This window comes from Belonocnema kinseyi, chromosome 8 (genome assembly GCF_010883055.1).
Source record: "Belonocnema kinseyi isolate 2016_QV_RU_SX_M_011 chromosome 8, B_treatae_v1, whole genome shotgun sequence".
In the NCBI taxonomy this organism is placed as follows: domain Eukaryota; kingdom Metazoa; phylum Arthropoda; class Insecta; order Hymenoptera; family Cynipidae; genus Belonocnema; species Belonocnema kinseyi.
Genome location: NC_046664.1, coordinates 134,271,006 through 134,288,473, shown reverse-complemented (window position 1 = coordinate 134,288,473; position 17,468 = coordinate 134,271,006). Strand labels below are relative to the sequence as shown.

Genomic DNA, 17,468 nt, shown 5'->3' with positions numbered 1-17,468 from the left:
GATTCGTATCTGTGAGTTTCGAAATCACCTAGTTTTGATTGCGACAAATATTTCCTGCTGATTTTTTTACAGAAATTTCCAGGGCAAACTTTTTCTTCGTTACTCTATGAAAAAAAGGGATTTGGTTCGAATTGTTTTTGAGATGCTGTGTAGTTATGGAAAACAGATCTATATGATACATTTGGTCTGGGAAATTCCGATCCCGAATTCTCGTCATCTGATGAATCATCTCCATCAGAGCTAGAGTAATCTGGATTAGGTATGATGATACGTTCATCATTTTCATTGGAATCCCATTCCGATTCGGAGTTTGTTGCAATTTTTGAGGCTTTACGCTTTGGCATATTTTTTTCTGGGTGTACTCGAAAATTCCCAGGATGACAATGCGGTGAAGGTGTGGTTTGATGTCAGAGTGCAATAAAGGTTACGGAGTCGTTGGAAATTTTTTATTGAAAAACTATGCGCTTTTCGGAAAATTTATCAGGAATAAAAAGTTCTTGTAATCAGCCGAGGAATACGCCTGAATTTTTCCGGAGCGTTTTGAGCAAAATTTTGAATTTTGCAAAAATTGTTCATATGCAAAATCCAAAATTTTGCTCAAAACGCTTCGAAAAAATTCAGGCGTATTCCTTGGCTGATTACAAGAACTTTTTATTCCAGATGATTTTTACGAAAAGCTCATCGTTTATTGTAAAAAAATTCATGAATGTTTTCACAAAAATTTTGCCATTAAGACGCCATTTTGAAAATACTAAAACGAAAAATCGATCTTTGAACCATGGATTCTCAAAGTTTAGATATTGATTCCACCCGTTAGTGAGATTCCAGGTTAATTACAGACTCGAAAAGCTTTGAAAAATGGTTCAAAACAAAAATAGGCACGAAAAGTCACGTTTTTTTTGTTTAAACTGCATTTTGGGATAATAAATCAATTTTTTGAGGAATTTCATTGGCACCGTCGGAAAGAGGAGATCTTAAGCAATAAAAATATATGTATCTCAATTTTTTCTAGTGTCGAATAGTCTTAGTTATTGGCCGTTGAAAAGCAGTGTCCCGGTTGTGGCGTTTTGGCCGTTTAAGGGTTAAAAAATATTTAAAACCAACCATTAACAATTTTTAACCAAAAGAAAGAAATTTTTGAGCGTAAATAGTTAGTAATTAGATATTTTTTAATTATAAACTTGAATTTCAAATCTACAAAACTGAAATTTTTTTAAAATTTGTGACACAATATCATAATTCAAAATATAGCTTCAAATATAGCTTTCCAAAATTTAATTAATTAAAATGTCATATCTAATAATATATTTTTAATGCGAATATCTTATACAATTTAAAATTAGAATCTCAGGATCTTTTCTTGATATTTCAAATTAGGCTTTCAATCTTTTTATAAATACAGACTCTGACACACGACTGTGTAACGGCGTGAGCAACTAGTTCCTGGAATCAGTAAGACAACCACCAATATACAGATTTTCTTGTGGATATAAATATGACAAACAAAATAGCCATTTTCTATGTTAAAATCCGCTAAGTTTCATAGAATAACACTACTTGAAGATGCTCTAATATTATATAATAAAAAAAATATTATTTGTTCGAAAAATGTTTTCTACTAATTTCCAAAATTTTACGTATTTTTTAAATTTATACTGCAAGAAATTTTGATAACAAAATAATGATGAAGCTTCGTGAGATTATTATTTTTATAATGATAAATAAACAGATGTCCGAATAATGCGTTTGTTTTTTAAATTTGTTTAAAAATCATAACATTTTATCAATTAATTATAAAAGTTGCTGAATTTATTATGAAGATCCCAATTAAAAAGTCTGGAATCGACAAAAAAAGAATTTTTACGTTGGAAAATGCCCGGACAATGCATTTTCTTATTAGATTTGTTTTAAAAGTCCATAAAATTAATCAAAAGATTATCATTTTCTATAAAATGATCATACATTTCCTAATGGAAATCATAAGATTAATCAACAAATTATGAATTTTACTGAAATTATCATAAAACTCCTTATTAACAAAATGTTCATAGAAAAAAAATGGCTGTGTAAAAGTTCCTGATTAATGCATTCGTTTATTAAATTTTTTGGTAATTTCGACGATAATAAACTCAAGCAGAAATATCATCATCATGTTGTTTTTAAAAAAATATCTTGCTATATACAGTAGCGTGCAAAAGTTTTGGGCCACCTATTTTTTTATGGCTGAATAAATTCTCTTAATTTTAATTACACCGGAGCTAAAAAATGTCTCTTTAAAAGGTTGATTGTTCTCGAAATTCTGTTTAAACTAAGCCCAGGGTGAATCCAAATGTCTAGTTTTTAAGTAGATATTGAAAAAGTAGTGTTAATTTCAATGTTTTCTTAATTTTTCAATAACTTCCGAAATAGTGAATATTTTTCAATGTTCTTGAGCTCATTTCGAAGTTTTTTTTACCGTATCACAAAAGCTTACAAATATGAATCGTGAAAAATTTCTTTTCGAATTGCAAGAACTTGAAGTTATAACAAAAACATTGGAAAAATTGAAATATTATTTCTAGCAACAAAATTTTTGTTGTAAAATATATGAAACATATAATCATGAAGTTTCTATGTACTTTCCCCAAAATATATATTTATTTAACTTTTATTATGATTTTCCTACAGATAAGATGTTTTTAAGTTTTTCCAACTTTTTTATTACAACTTCAAGTTCTTGCAATTCAAAAAGAAACTTTTTACAATTTATACTCGTAAGCTGGTGTGAAACGTTAAAAAAAACTTCAAAATGAGCGCAAGAACATTGAAAATTGTTGGCTATTTCGGAAGTTATTGAAAATTTAAGAAAACATTGAAATTTATACTATATTTTCAATATCTGCTTAAAAACTAGACAAATTGGATTCACCCTGGGCTTATTTTAAACAGAATTTTGAAAACAATCAACCTTTTAAAAATACATTTTTTTAGCTCCGGTATCATTAAAATGAAGAGAATTTATTCAGTCATAAAAAACAGAGGTGGCCCAAAACTTTTGCACGATACTGTAACTAAAAAAACTTAAAATAACGGAAAAACGTATAAAACATGCTTTCAAGAAATAATTTGTTTATTGTGGAACTTGCCAAATTTTACTTCTATCATATTCTGTCAACAAATGCTCAATCTCAAGCTAAATATTTGACTAAACTAGTCCCCAGTTATAAACATTTTTTTTGGTGTTCACTGTGTCCACACGCATTGAGATCTCGTGTTTAAAATTTGACAGATTAAATAAAAAGCACTAAAGAACGTTTGTATACATCAATATGTTTATAATATTAAGGAAAGTTTATTTATAAATTGATGAAATAGGATATTACCATGCGAGTAATAGTACTTTGTAGATAACTTTTGGTTTGATGCATTTCAGATTTTTTGATTTGCGTATATTGAGCGCTGACACCAATTTTGGACTTAATCATCTAAACCTTAAAAAAACTAACATGAGCAATAAAATTAGCACATTCGTTGCAAATAAACAACTAAGTATCTACACACACGTAACCTATGATTACTTTTTGGTCCTCCCTACGTCCACACGGATTGAAATATGGTGTTCAGCATCTAGGAAGTTATACAGAAAGCACTGAGGAACGTTTGTATATATCAAAATGTTTATAATTAGGAAGAAAGTTTTCCTGTAAAATACTATAGGAATAGGAAATAAAATTTTAACATCGATAAAGTAGATGCCTCGATTTAAAAAAATCGAGGAACAACTTAGAATGTGATACTCGAAAATCCGTCCCAGTCCCATCTTGCAAAATATGCATCTTCAGAAAATAATTAAAATTTTCTAATGGTTATATATTCTTGTGGATTTTTTTGTACTGATGTAAAATAATTCTAAGTTAATAACAAAACCAATAAAAATGAAATTTCGCCCGGGGTCGAAAGACAAGGCGAGTCCGACGCTGAATCGCGCCGGTTGGTTCACTGTCAAGAATAATTATCAGCTGATCGATTCAACGTCAAAAATTAGGTGTCAAGAATTATGGAAGTTGGTTGGACAACTCCGAACAGTAAATTTTAGCACATTGCTGATGTTGCTATGTTTCTAATTTGAAATCTATCTTTTATTTTTAGGACCAAAAAAAATGAAAATCATTCTTCACAACAATTTCATGATCGAACTTAGTTACGTGATCTCGAGTTTATCGACTTTCAAAGTTTATTTTCTTCCCCACAAGTAATCGCTAAAAATTCTCTCCTAAAATAAAGATAGGTTATGTGTGTGCACATACTTATTTGTCGATATGCAACGAATGAGCAAATTTCATTGCTTATATTAATTTTTTTCAAGGTTTAGACGATTTAGTCTAAAATTGGAAATATAATAGAGGTAAAATTTGAAAAGTCCTACTATTTATAAACAAATTATTTCTTAAAAGAATTTCTTTTACGATTTGCCATTATTTTACGTTTTTTTAGTTATATAGCGAGACATTTTGATAAAAACAACATGATGATGATATTTCTTCTTGAGTTTATTATCGTTGAAATTGCAAAAAAATTTAATAAACGAATGCATGAATCAGGAATTTAGAAAAATATGATAATCCTGTGATTAATTCTATGATTTTTGAACAAAATTTTAATAATCAAATGCATTATCTGGGCATTTGTCAACGTAAAAATTCTTTCATTTCTCGATCTCAGACTTTTTAATTGGGATCTTCATAATAAATTCAGCAGCTTTTATGATTAGCTAATAAAATGTTATGATTTTTAAACAAATTTAATAACCAAACGCATTATTCGGGCATTTGTTTATTTATCATATTAAAAATAATAATCTCAAGAAGAAATTTCTTCATCGTTATTTTGTTATCACAATTTCTTGCAATATAACTTTAAAAAATACATAAAATTGTGCAAAACAGAAGAAACAATTTTTCGGACAAATAATTTTTCTTGATTATTATATAATATTAGAGCATCTTCAAATAGTGTTACTTTATGAAACTTAGCGGATTTCAACGTAGAAAATGGCTATTTTGTTCGTCGTATTTAATTACACAAGAACGTCTGTATACTGGCGGATGATTTAATGATTCCAAGAAGATGTGTCAGTGTGTGTATTCATGAAAAGATTGAAAGCCTAATTTAAAATATCAAAAAAGGATACTATGATTCTAATTTTAAATTGTATAGGATATTCACTTTGAAAATATTATTAGATATGAAATTTAAAATAATTAAATTTTACGAAGCTATACTTTGAAAACATTCAGTGTCGATGCTTCTTTGGAATTTTTAAATTTTGCAGGATTTTAAATTGACTTTATTATATAGTAAATAGTTGCATTTTGAATATGTAACAGTATTTAATTAATAACTTTGAATGCTTCATTTAGACATTTTGAATTATGATATTGTGTCAAAAATTAATTTTTTTTCATTTTTGTAGATTTGAAATTCAAGTTTATAATTTAAAAATATCTAATTATCAACTATTTACGCTAAAAATTTTCTATATTTTGGTTAAGAATTTCTAATGGTTGGTTTTATATATTTTTTAATTTCTACGAGTAACACACCAATTAGACCTCCCAATAATACAAGCAGATCAACTGTAGCCGAAAGCAGATCTATCAAAATAAATTAGGTTATGTTCCAGCAATGTTACGGGCAAATGTGATTTTGAACGGCGGCCCAATTCTTGACCACATTTAAGCCAACTGTAACTTCATGGTCACTTTGAAATAATGATCAAGAGTATATCCGATGACCAGCTCATATTTAGGCCAAGATTCGATCGACCGTCGGGTGCATCAAGGTGACTTGTGGCAACCCAAATGCTGTATCCAGAGTCGGACTTACTGAATTCTTTCGGTCATACCGACCAGTCTGCCACAGCGTATCCAATTGTCATCCCAATTTTGGGCCAGAATTAGGCCGACTGTCGACTTTTTGCAAAATATATAAAATCGTGAAAAACAAGGACCTCGAAATTAACGTAAATAAAACAAATATTATGAGTTTTAAAGGGATAGGCGAAAGAACAATATTCTAAATTATTCTAAATAAAGAGAAAGTAGAACAAGTTAATAAGTACACATGTGACGTTCCACGAGAAAAAGAACAGTATAGTTACAAATTCGATTTTCAAATTTTTGATGCTATTGATAGTTTTTAAATCGCTCTTACATGTCATAACAATTAAATGTTCAACCGCAAAATTGTAATTGTTGTTAAGCTGCAAGGTGAGGCCTATTCCGAAGCGTGCGGACGACCCGAGGAATCCAGCTCCCAGAACTTTCCACGCCTCTTTCCATTCTGTATTCATGTGACTCAAAAGGTCGTCTGGATCGCTGTACGCGGAGCAAGAAGATGCAGTCATAAGTGAAGGGGATGCTTTCTCGAGATTTTCCCGGTATCTGAGTGCCTAAACTTCGATTTTTTCTCCAGTTGCATTTACTGAAAGATTGGTAGCCTATTTACTAGAATGCCGTTTTCTGGCTACAGTCGCAAAAACTTAATCAGGAAATACATAGCAATATTTTTCCTTGGACCTGCCTAGCTCTCCGTTCAGGACATTAGCCTAATAATTTAGAACTAAACTTCTCGGCCTGCGCCAGGTGTAGTTTACACGGCTCTGTACATTGAAGTCATGCAAATCAAACGGAATTAGTGGCTGGTCCCTTGCTTTCTGCAATAACCTGCATGGTGAGCCGGGGGATTAAGTTGTGTATGCCTCCCTCGAGGAAATCTCCCACCAGCCCTGTCATCCACTTCTTGACCTATCTCTTCACCTCCTCGTCCGTTAAAAACCTTTTTCCACCCATATGCATCTTCAGGAAAGTGGAGAAATGACAATCTGAAATCGCCAGATCAGGGGAATACCGTTGTGGTTCAAAACTTCTTATCCAAAGGAGTCCAGGAGTTGCTTCGTGGCGTTGACCGTGTGAGGTCTATCATTGTCGTGCAGCAGGCAGACTCCCTTTGTCAGCATGCCCCTCCTTTTATTTTGAAATGCCGCTTCACCCCTGTGGTTCTTCCCCTGGAACCTTTGCCAAGTACTAAGTCTTCTGATAACAATGTTGAATTTTGCCTTATTTTATAAAATTCCATCCTAAAATACAGCCTGGCGATAGTTTATCAATCCTCTGCCAAGAAGCTCTATGATGAAGGAAATGCTTATGATGAAGAAATGCTTATGAATTTGATTCTAAGGTATTTGCCTTCATGGGCAATTCTGAATTTACTTGGGATAGTATCTTCTCCTGAGCGGGAGATCCTTTCGAGTCATTTGACTCTACGGGTTCTTTACTGGCTTTCCGTGACTATACTTCCGCTAACTTGACGTAACTTAATTAACCATTCTCGTCCCTTTTACTTGTGTACCCAGGTATAATAGGTCCGCTCTCTGCAACAATGTGGCTCGAGTTTGGATTATTTTCTAATTTTCGTATCTTTGTTTTAACCCGGTTCCATGGCTGGGACGAAAGAAGGGCTGTATGGGCTTTGTTCGCTGTTCTGCCTAATCAACAACCACCTTATTCAACTCTATGGCTACTACGATCGCTTCGGAGGAATAAGGAATTCTAAGACCCCATCCCTGTTCGTTTCCCTTATCCTTACACCTCTGACAATGCGCGATCAAATAGTCTTCCGCTAAGCAACCAAAGCAGAAGAAGCGGCGCTCTGACCGACATGCCCTCGATATATGCCCGGTTTTCTAACAATTGAAATATTCACCCCTAAATTGGTTAGAGTATCCCTCAAGTTGACTGCCGCTATCTTTGGACTTGCTTTTTCATTGAAGAGTGTCTTTAAACTCGGCCGATTTTTTCTAGCTCAGGGCCTTATGGGCTTTGATTTGGTTAGATAACTCGGAAACTAGTACTCGCAGACGATTCAAAATGAAGTTCTATTGTTCAGTTTTCCCGTATTGAAACATAGATTCTAATGAACTGACGACGGTGAATTACGCGTCTAATCTATCATCTAAGATTATTTTAGGCCCTATCTAACTATTCCGCGAATAGTCTTACGGTACTGCTGGATTTTAATGTCCTAATTTTGTGGATCATGCTAATTAATTCGTACGTTCACATTAGGATCTTTACCCCGCAGCCCATGGTTCTTGAATGTATTTCCAAGGGTGGGGCGTTAAAATACGGTGTTGCCTCTCCCAATAAACCTGGGCTCAAACAACGATAATTCATTATGTTGTCTGCTGTCTAATAAACTGTTGATAACAAAGAGGGTTTTACTCCTTATGGGGCTAATACTTGAAATGGGGCGGGGGGGGGGGTGATCAATCTTGGCTTCTTATGTATTGAACTAACAGCTGAGACGCTTCGTGTGCGGTTGTCATAAGGACAACGGCAGGATTTCGTTGGGAGTGGGTGCTTATCGGAGAAACTGCACGCGATCCCAGCGAAATCACGGTAAAATTTCAGGCACAACCACGTCTCACCACCGTGAGAGAGGTGGTTATAGTCTGTAACGGATTGAATACGACGATCTGGAAAAATCTCGTGCATCCTGAGGATACGAAGCAACCCATGGACGACCACATTCTGCATTTTTCCCGCCAGTGTTTTAGCATATTGTTCACATGCAGAGATTCTTTTCAGGCTACTAACCAGTGAGAGCTTGGCCTCTAGATGTAGGTTTCTTCCGCATGAGTTGGACAACTAGATAGTATGTATACTAAATGCTCGGGATGTGCATGGTGCGCCCTGTAGCTATCATCGGGAATTTCTTGGCTCAAAATGAGGCGACGGTATGTAAAGGTGGAAATGACACCGTCTTGGCATGCCAAAATGAATCATTCGTGTCAGACTTCAATCTGGGTGATTGAAGGAAAGCAAAAGTTAGCTCACACGAAATTGACTGGTCCTGCACATTTCTGTGGAAGATGCTGTGCATCCTCTGACCGAGGAGCTCGTTCTTCGTCCACGGTACCATTCTAAATGAATAGAGTACTACCGGGACGGCAAGCATGTTCGTTGCAGATACTTGGTTCTTCGCCGACAGTTCGGAAGACTAAATCTGCCGGGTGAGAAGTTTGTATCTGCTTCGGAGAGTACCCTTTATACGAGGCGTGTTCAAAAAATAAGGTGACTTTATGGTTTTCTCAAAAAATGTTCATTTATTCCTCAATATTTATGTTGTCCTCTTCAAAGTAATCCCCCTCAGATATAATACACTTATGCCAACGCTTTTTCCAATTATCGAAGAACTTCTAATAAACGTTTTGTGGTATAACCTTGAGTTCTTTCAGCGATGCAGATTTTATCTCCTCAATCGTTGAAAATCGATCTCCTTTCATGGGTCTCTTCAGTTTTGTGAAAAGAAAAAAGTCACTGGAGGCCAAATCCGGTGAATATGGAGGCTGAGGCATGACTGTGGTGCTGTTTTTGGTCAGAAAATCTTTCACAAGCAACGATACATGAGCAGGTGCATTATCGTGATGCAAAAGCCACGAATTGTTTTTCCAAAGTTCCGGACGTTTTTTGCGTATCGCCTCTCGCAAACGGCGCATAACTTAAAGGTAATACTCCTTATTGACCGTACGACCTTGTGGTAAGAATTCCTGATGCACTACGCCACGGTAATCAAAGAAGACAGTGAGCAAACCTTCACATTTGACTAAACTTGACGTGCTTTTTTCCGTCTTGGAGACTCAGGATGCTTCCACTGAGACGATTGGGCTTTAGTATCGACGTCATAACCATATACCCACGATTCGTCCCCAGTTATAACCCTTTTGAGAAAATCAGGATCATTATTGTCTTTATTCAACATCTCCTGAGCGATGGTCATGCGATGGATCTTTTGATCAAAATTAAGCAGTTATGCAACAAATTTCGCTGACACACGTCTTATGCCCAAAACGTCCGAAAAGAAAGCATGGCATAAGCCAACCGATATGCCAATATCTTCAGCAACTTCTCTGATGGTAATTCGGCGATTTTTCAACACCATTTCATCCACAGCTTGAACGTTTTCATCTGTTGTTGACGTGCTGGGACGTCCAGGGCGAGGTTCGTTTTCGACATCCCCTCAGCCTTCTTGGAACAGCTTGTACCACTTATACACATTTTTCTTACTCAGAGTAGACTCACCGTATGCAACTGTCAACATTTCAAAAGTTTTAGAGCACTGGATTCCATTTTTCACACAAAATTTAATGCAAACTCTTTGCTCCATTTTTTTCGAAAGAAGAAAATCGCCAAGCACACCAAACCCTTCTAACCTTTTACGCCTCTGCCAGAAAAACAACACGAGCTATATAGTCAAAACTGTGAACATATGATCGTAACGAGTGTACCAACACAACAAAACAAAAAATTTTAAAACGGATGCCATTAAATTGTCTTCGTTTCAAATAAACCTTGGCGCATTTCGCTAACCCAAATTCCATTCCTATTTCCTTAGTATATCGTTCGACAATCCCTAGGGCTAGATGTAGTTGTTCTTTGTTTTTAGCACAGATCTCAAGATCATCCATGCAAAATACATGAGTGACCTTGTACTTTCGATCTGCAGGGTTCCCGCAAAAGTACCCGTCGGAATGGCGAAGTGCTATAAATAGTGGCAATAATATGTGGCAATAATATATATTCCAATAATATTGGAAATACATTCAAGAACCATGGGCTGCGGGGTAAAGATCCTAATGTGAACGTACGAATTAATTAGCATGATCCAAAAAATTAGGACATTAAAATCCAGCAGTACCGTAAGACCCCCGAAACAATTCGAGAAATAGCTGCCTATAACTCTCGTTTTATTAGAAGCATTCACGCTCTTATGGTTTAAACAGAATTGATCGTATGGGTACACAAAAGTAAAATTCAAATATGATTTCTTCGCACGGTTCGAAAATGTAAACTACCAAATACGCCTAGGAAAACAATAATATATATATTTACCCGATTCCGGTATTAGGCCTAGAGGCTGAGTAGGACTTTTCACCAAGTAGTCGGTATTTCAACCTATAAAGATAATTTTTTACCAAAAAAATGAATTAAAAAAAAGTGAATATTTTAAAGACATAAAATGACTTTTACCGCCTTATAAATGATACATTCATTGCAGATCCCACTAAATAAAACAAATTAATTCTCAAAAAACATGAATGAAGAGTTTTTAAATTTTTAAAGAAATAGATGAATTTTTAATCATAAAACAAATATGATACATTTTCAGACAAAAATTGAATGGTGAAATTTTTGGTTAGAACCATTAATTTGCTCCAAAAAAACACTGAATGAAATATTTTTATTTCTTTTTTAAATATGAGTTTTTAAGTAACACGATAAATGTTTTTTGCTCCATATTTTCTCTGTTGAGAGCGTTTAGACTACCACCAACATTTATCTTTGGTCTTTATTCAAAATTTAGTTTACTCACATTATTATTATCTTGTGCACATTGGTACCCAAATGACAGTAATTGTACGTATTTTACATCAATTCGCAAATAACAATTGGCGAATGGAAGATAATGTCCGTAAAGATGTTTCCATCTCAATCAGAGAAGCGGCATCTTAGCAATCAATCAACGATAGGTAAGGCTGTAAAGAATGTAATTGTAAAGCAGCTCATAATCAATGCATCCCACATCGTTGTCCTTGTTACAAGGCAATCATAAAGTGTGATTCTCGTTGCCATCAATCTTTAACATGTTGTAACAAGTTAATATAATCTAAATGTAATTTTTAAAGTTGATGAGATTATTTCAATAAAACGCACCTGAATTTCTTAAGGTTTAAATAAACAAAACACTGTTTTCCAATTACAGTACAAATTTATTTTAATAGCCTATTATGTGCAATGTTCAAAGTTAAATAAGTATTTAGCATAGTTTTGAAGTTTCAAAGACGTCAATGAAATATCATATTCATTTAGACGTTCATAATCCCTAGTACATTCCGATTATATTTTTTATACTGCTTAGAAATTATAAATTTAAAATCCAGTTATCAAAATTATCAAATGTATTTGTTAATGTAGAATAAAAGTTAGCACATTTAATCTCAGAGATATTGTGTATACCAAGTTAGATAAAATCGTGGGAAACAATTGACTACTACAATTATCTGATGTCGGATAATCCTTTCTTCATTTTTACAATACATCGACCAGTAGATATAGCGTGTTTCTGATTTTAAGTAAATGTAACGTAATAGATTTAAAATGAAATAAGTCTAATTTTCCCGGTTATTTCATTGAAAATTCAACTATCTCGTTGATAAAAGTTGGATAAAAGTTCACATTTTTGTTTGAAAGATCAAGTAATTCATTGAAAATACATTTATTTTGCAGAAAATTCGTCTTTTTCGTAGAAACTTTATCCTCTTAATCAACCATTTATGTTCCTTGATGAGAAGTCGTCTATTTTATTCAAAATTCATCTCTTTTCCTAGAAATGTTATTTTTCTGGTTACAAATACAACTGTTTGCTAAAACATTAATAACATGTTTCTGTCGAGAATTCATATTTGAAAATTTAACTACTTTGTGGGAAGTCGAAATAGTTTGTGAAAAATTTAATTTATTTGGTTGAAAATTATCATGTTAGTTGAAAATTCATATTTTTTCAATAGTAATATTTCATTAAAAATTACTTATTCTTTCTGGCAAATGAATAGTTCTAACCGAAAATTAAACTATTTAATATTTGTTTTAAAACTTATCATTCCTTTATGATTAAAAATGCATCTATTTTGTTAAAAATTTAATTACTTTTTTTTTCTTTTTGAAAATGAATGATTATGGCTACTATGCACTGAATCAAAATTATTGTCCATCGATTAATTCTGGCTTTCAATGATTTGCAGCGGTTTTCGCCAACTTCTGGTAAAAGATATCTCTGGAATTTAATGCGAATGTATTATAAGGCAATAAAAGTTCTCATATGTATTTTAACAAGGTTCCTCAATTTTCCGCAATTTCTTAATTTTTATATTACATCGACCAATAGATATAACATTTTTCTGATTGCAAGTTAATGTAGAGTTTTTGATATAAAAGTAAATGCATATATTGTGTTGAAAATTCTTTTTTTCAGCACAAATATATCTTATTGTTTCAAATTTAATCTAATTGTTGGACAATTGAACTGTTTTATTAAAAAGCCTTCTTATGTTTGAAAATTATTGGTTTTATTTACTGGGATTTACTGTGAATGTATTATTCATGGGGCACTAAAAAAAATTTCATGTGTTTTGACAAGTTTCCTTAATTTTCCTCAATTTCTTCATTTTTATAATAGATCGATCAGTAGATATAGCATTTTTCTGAGTTCAAGTAAAGTCATAATTATTGATCTAAAATTAAATTCGTCTTCTTGTCCAGGTTACTTTGGACACTAAGCTGTGCGAGTCGACGCAGATCGATGCGGTTATTGCCGGCATTTGGCTTACGGCTAAGTGTCACCTTGCGTCCAGGGTATTAGACAAAGGAAAAGTCGATGCAGGTAGATTCGATTATTTGTCGCAATTTGTCCTAATGCCGTATTCGGCTAAATGCCTACGACATACGTGAAATTATGTGAAATTTTGTCCCTAGGCAGGTTATATGCATGTTTTTATTAGCGAAGTCAGTGTTTATGTTTTTCTGAATAAATAATAAACTTAATTAAAATGCATTTGGTTTTAATAAGATTTCATAACCAAAAGTACACAATTCCTGAAATTAGTATACAAAATTCATTGCAATCACTCTGCTCTACTCGTAAATGTAGACGAACAATTAAAAATTAAACATTATTATAACTGCATACTGTATTCAAACTATAAGGATTAGTTACCGTGATGATCGACAGTCTGGGATTTGTTTTTAAGAAATTACGTCCAAATACCGCTAAAGGTCTTCAAACGGCTAACCAATTTGACCATTTTACCCATTTAAGGGTAAATGACATTAAAGTCTAGAAAAATATGAGAACATCACAAGTAAGTAACTAAATAAAATGTCCAATAAAAATATTTTGGGTTTACTTACTGCGTGTTCACATCGTAAATTGTATATTGGGCCCAATATGAATATCGAAACAACTCTTTAATATTTTGAGCTAGTAATAAGTATCTATGATCTGGCGAGAGAAAAAACTTTGCTGGATTTAAGCTGCCCTGTTAAAAAACAATGTAAGCATCATAAAATGTATATATATATATAGGTCAAAGGTGCCCACAGGGAATCTGTAAAGATCCATATTGTATAAATCGTTATTTAAAAATAAGAATGACTATTCGGATGCTTGGAAATAAATTCTTTTACTTCGTCCATTCCAAACTGAAAAACAATATTTCTGATTAAGCATTTCAGAGCTCTGTTTGCCTGTGTGACTACATATTTACATATGAATTACAAGCATAATAATACTTTGCAGATCGTTCTTGATTCGCGAATAAAAATACATTTTGAAAGAAACTGGATATGAATAGGGGTGATTTGCTCTTATTAGTTAATATCAGGAAGAAAAATATACTGTCGATGCGATATATCAGAAAATTAAAAAAATTCAGATTAATTGATTAAAAGGGATTTTGTGGAATAATTTCCCAAAGATTCTTTTCGTCTTCCTGTACACTTCACGGTCAAACATGTTAGAGATTTTACTACACTTTGGCTATACGGGTATAAGTTAAACTTGCAGTGCCAGTGTTCGAAAGGAAAATTATCCCATTTCGTGTAATGCAGCTTCAAAGAATTTACGCCGTTTACCATACAAGTATTGTATATCATTTCACCATACTGACACTTTATTTAGAGTTTGGCGGTAAATCATCGATTCTCCATGCTTGAAAATTTTTATATTTAAAAAAATTTGTATGCAACATTGCGTAATATGCAGCTTCCATGGTTTGAAATATTGAGCAAGACCTGGTGATGTACGACTTGACGAAGAATCTTCACGCGAAAATGACTGTTTTTCTTTATCAAAAGGTTTAGAAAGAGCTGTGGTGATTTTTCTGCCCTTCTCACGTAGCATCCTCGGAAAGAGTGTTTAGATACGATAAGTTGTGGGCAACCGTCATAATTAATAATTTTTGTCTCTATTTTTTAGTTGGATGCATTCATGTGGATACATCTATACTCCGTTCAAGAAGAGAACGAAATTCTGACAAAACGAAATTTCATTCTTAAAACATAAATATACAAATCAATTTAATAATATTATTCATTTCATGAGCAAATAAAATAATAATACGTAAATAAACATGTGAAATATTTCTAAAAAATGACCCTCCAGTGAATCAAGGGTACAATATCCCCGCTAAATATTACGTTCTAACATCATTAAATGAGCGGCTGACAATAAAAAGTGGGAATATCTCATTTGTGAGTAAGAAGCAGCTATAGAAAAGTACCTCAAAAAATGTATATAATTTCACAGCTGTAAAAAGGAGCAATAGAATATTGGCTGTAAAAAGTGGACAACGGTGCTTGGGCCGTAGGAAAGGGGAACAGAAAAACTTGGTAGTAAGAAGTGGACAAACGTCGCGTGTCGGTGAATCGGCTCTATTACACGCTACAAATACAAGCCTCGCTCAAAGCCGAAAATACACGAGGACGAACCAGACCTCGCCCGACTGGACGATTCGGATTTAGTGGCTAAGTAGCTATTAAGAGTTTTTCGGTAAACTGAATTTCCACTGAATTTTGCAGGTTATCCAGGCCGTCAAGAAAATAAAAGAAAGTTCATGGCAACGTTTTAAACGATTGCTTTGCGATGAATTCTAGGAGAAAATAGAGTGGAGATCACAAAACATTTTTTATTGTTTCCTAAAATTTTTTAAAAGTGTGTAAAATATTTTTTAGACTTTTGCAATTTTTCCATATTAGATAATTTTAGAAAAATTAAGGAACATAATTCTTTTAAAACCTTCTTGTGCAATTTTGTTGCACTTTTTCTTTAAGTTTATGTTGATTTAAATTATGTACTTTCAAATTTGAGTAAGTTTAAGAGACGTTAAGAAATTTTAAACGATTAAAAAATAATTAAAACTTGTAAATATTTTTGAAGAATTGTGTGTAATAATTATATTTATATAAATTAAAGAAAAAAACTGATAATACTTATTTTCTTGTTTTTCATTCTCAGAATTTAATTCCAACTCGAAATAAAGTGTTTAAAAACTTTCAACAAATAAATATTTATTCGAGATTTCCATGTTATGTCATTATTAATATCATGATATATTTTTTATGGTAGTGAAAAAAGTTTTAAATTTGGGAATGGCAAGTAGTACTTAGGTTAAGTAACTTCAATGTATTACTACAAAAATATTAAAAAAGCCTTTATTGTTCAAAAAGATGTTTGATTTATTTAAAGATAACACTTCAGCTCAAAACTCCTTTTTTATTTACGAAACGTCTGTTATGTTTTCAAACATAATATAAAAAATTTGACGTAACGGCAATGAGGAGAGGGCCAAAAAGAAATGTTACGGTCTTTCACATTGCGTAGGGAGAGGGGGGGGCATTTTAGTACGTAATGAACAAATTTTTATAAAATTTTTAACTTGATTCTGCCGTAGGATCAAACATGGTACAAAAAACCGATGTAAAATTTCGAATAAAAACGGTTGCACTCTGTATACATTAATTTAAAAAATGAACAATATTAATACTTTTATAAATTTTCCAATATACTATTTGAATATGATACACATTGACTTTTATTTTTTAAATTCTTGTAAGTTGTTGGTAATTTTTCTAATTTTACGATATTTTTTACCGTATTTGGCCGTAAGAAATAGATTTCACAAATAGAATGATAAAAATATCTTTATTACTTAGTAAAAGGCTATGAAAACTTGCCGTTAAAATGATACCAAAAACTTTTTTAATGTTAACAAACGGTTGTACAGGCTTTAACCATTTGGACCAGTTGGAGAAATAGATATTTCTTTTATCGCTCTCCAGTATATGATATTTCCCTAAACATGAAGCAGATTAAAGACACTTAAAAATAAAAAAGCCGATACATTTTTAAATAAAATTCCTTTCTACATGCACATACATAAAAGGCAGCGTAACTATTGCCACTTGCTATTTAAAAAATGCATACTCTTTGAATCATTAATTCAATTGAGTTAAAATTGGAACAAAAACTTATTTCAACCTTAATCTGCAACTTTCTCACAGGAGGTTTTCCATTTCTTAAAATTTGCTCGATAAACGAAGCGCTTGAAGGTTGAACTTCATATTTATTACAATGTCTACAAAAAAAATTTAACAGTTTCTATGTTCATTAAAGTATTTAAGTTTTTCTTTCAAATATATTTTTCAGAAAATATAGATACGTAGTTGAATTAGCATTAATAGAATATAAAAATTCTGAAAATGAGCTAAGTTAGCGAGAGTTGAAGTGAAGAAAGGACATTTCTTTATTTTTAAAAATATACTTTTTCATGCAATTAACATTTTTTTATTCAAAGTACATATAAAATTGGTTAA

The 17,468-nt window shown here is 32.6% G+C and overlaps 1 protein-coding gene across 1 annotated transcript in view; it reads right to left on the bottom strand.

Annotated features, from left to right (window-relative positions):
• The window catches only part of LOC117178714 (inactive dipeptidyl peptidase 10), a 1,065,008-nt gene that overhangs the window by 595,352 nt on the left and 452,188 nt on the right, over positions 1-17,468 (bottom strand). The window contains exon 4 of the mRNA XM_033370143.1: positions 14,007-14,134. Coding sequence (XP_033226034.1) covers positions 14,007-14,134 — 128 coding nt within the window. The remainder of the gene's footprint in view (positions 1-14,006; positions 14,135-17,468) is intronic.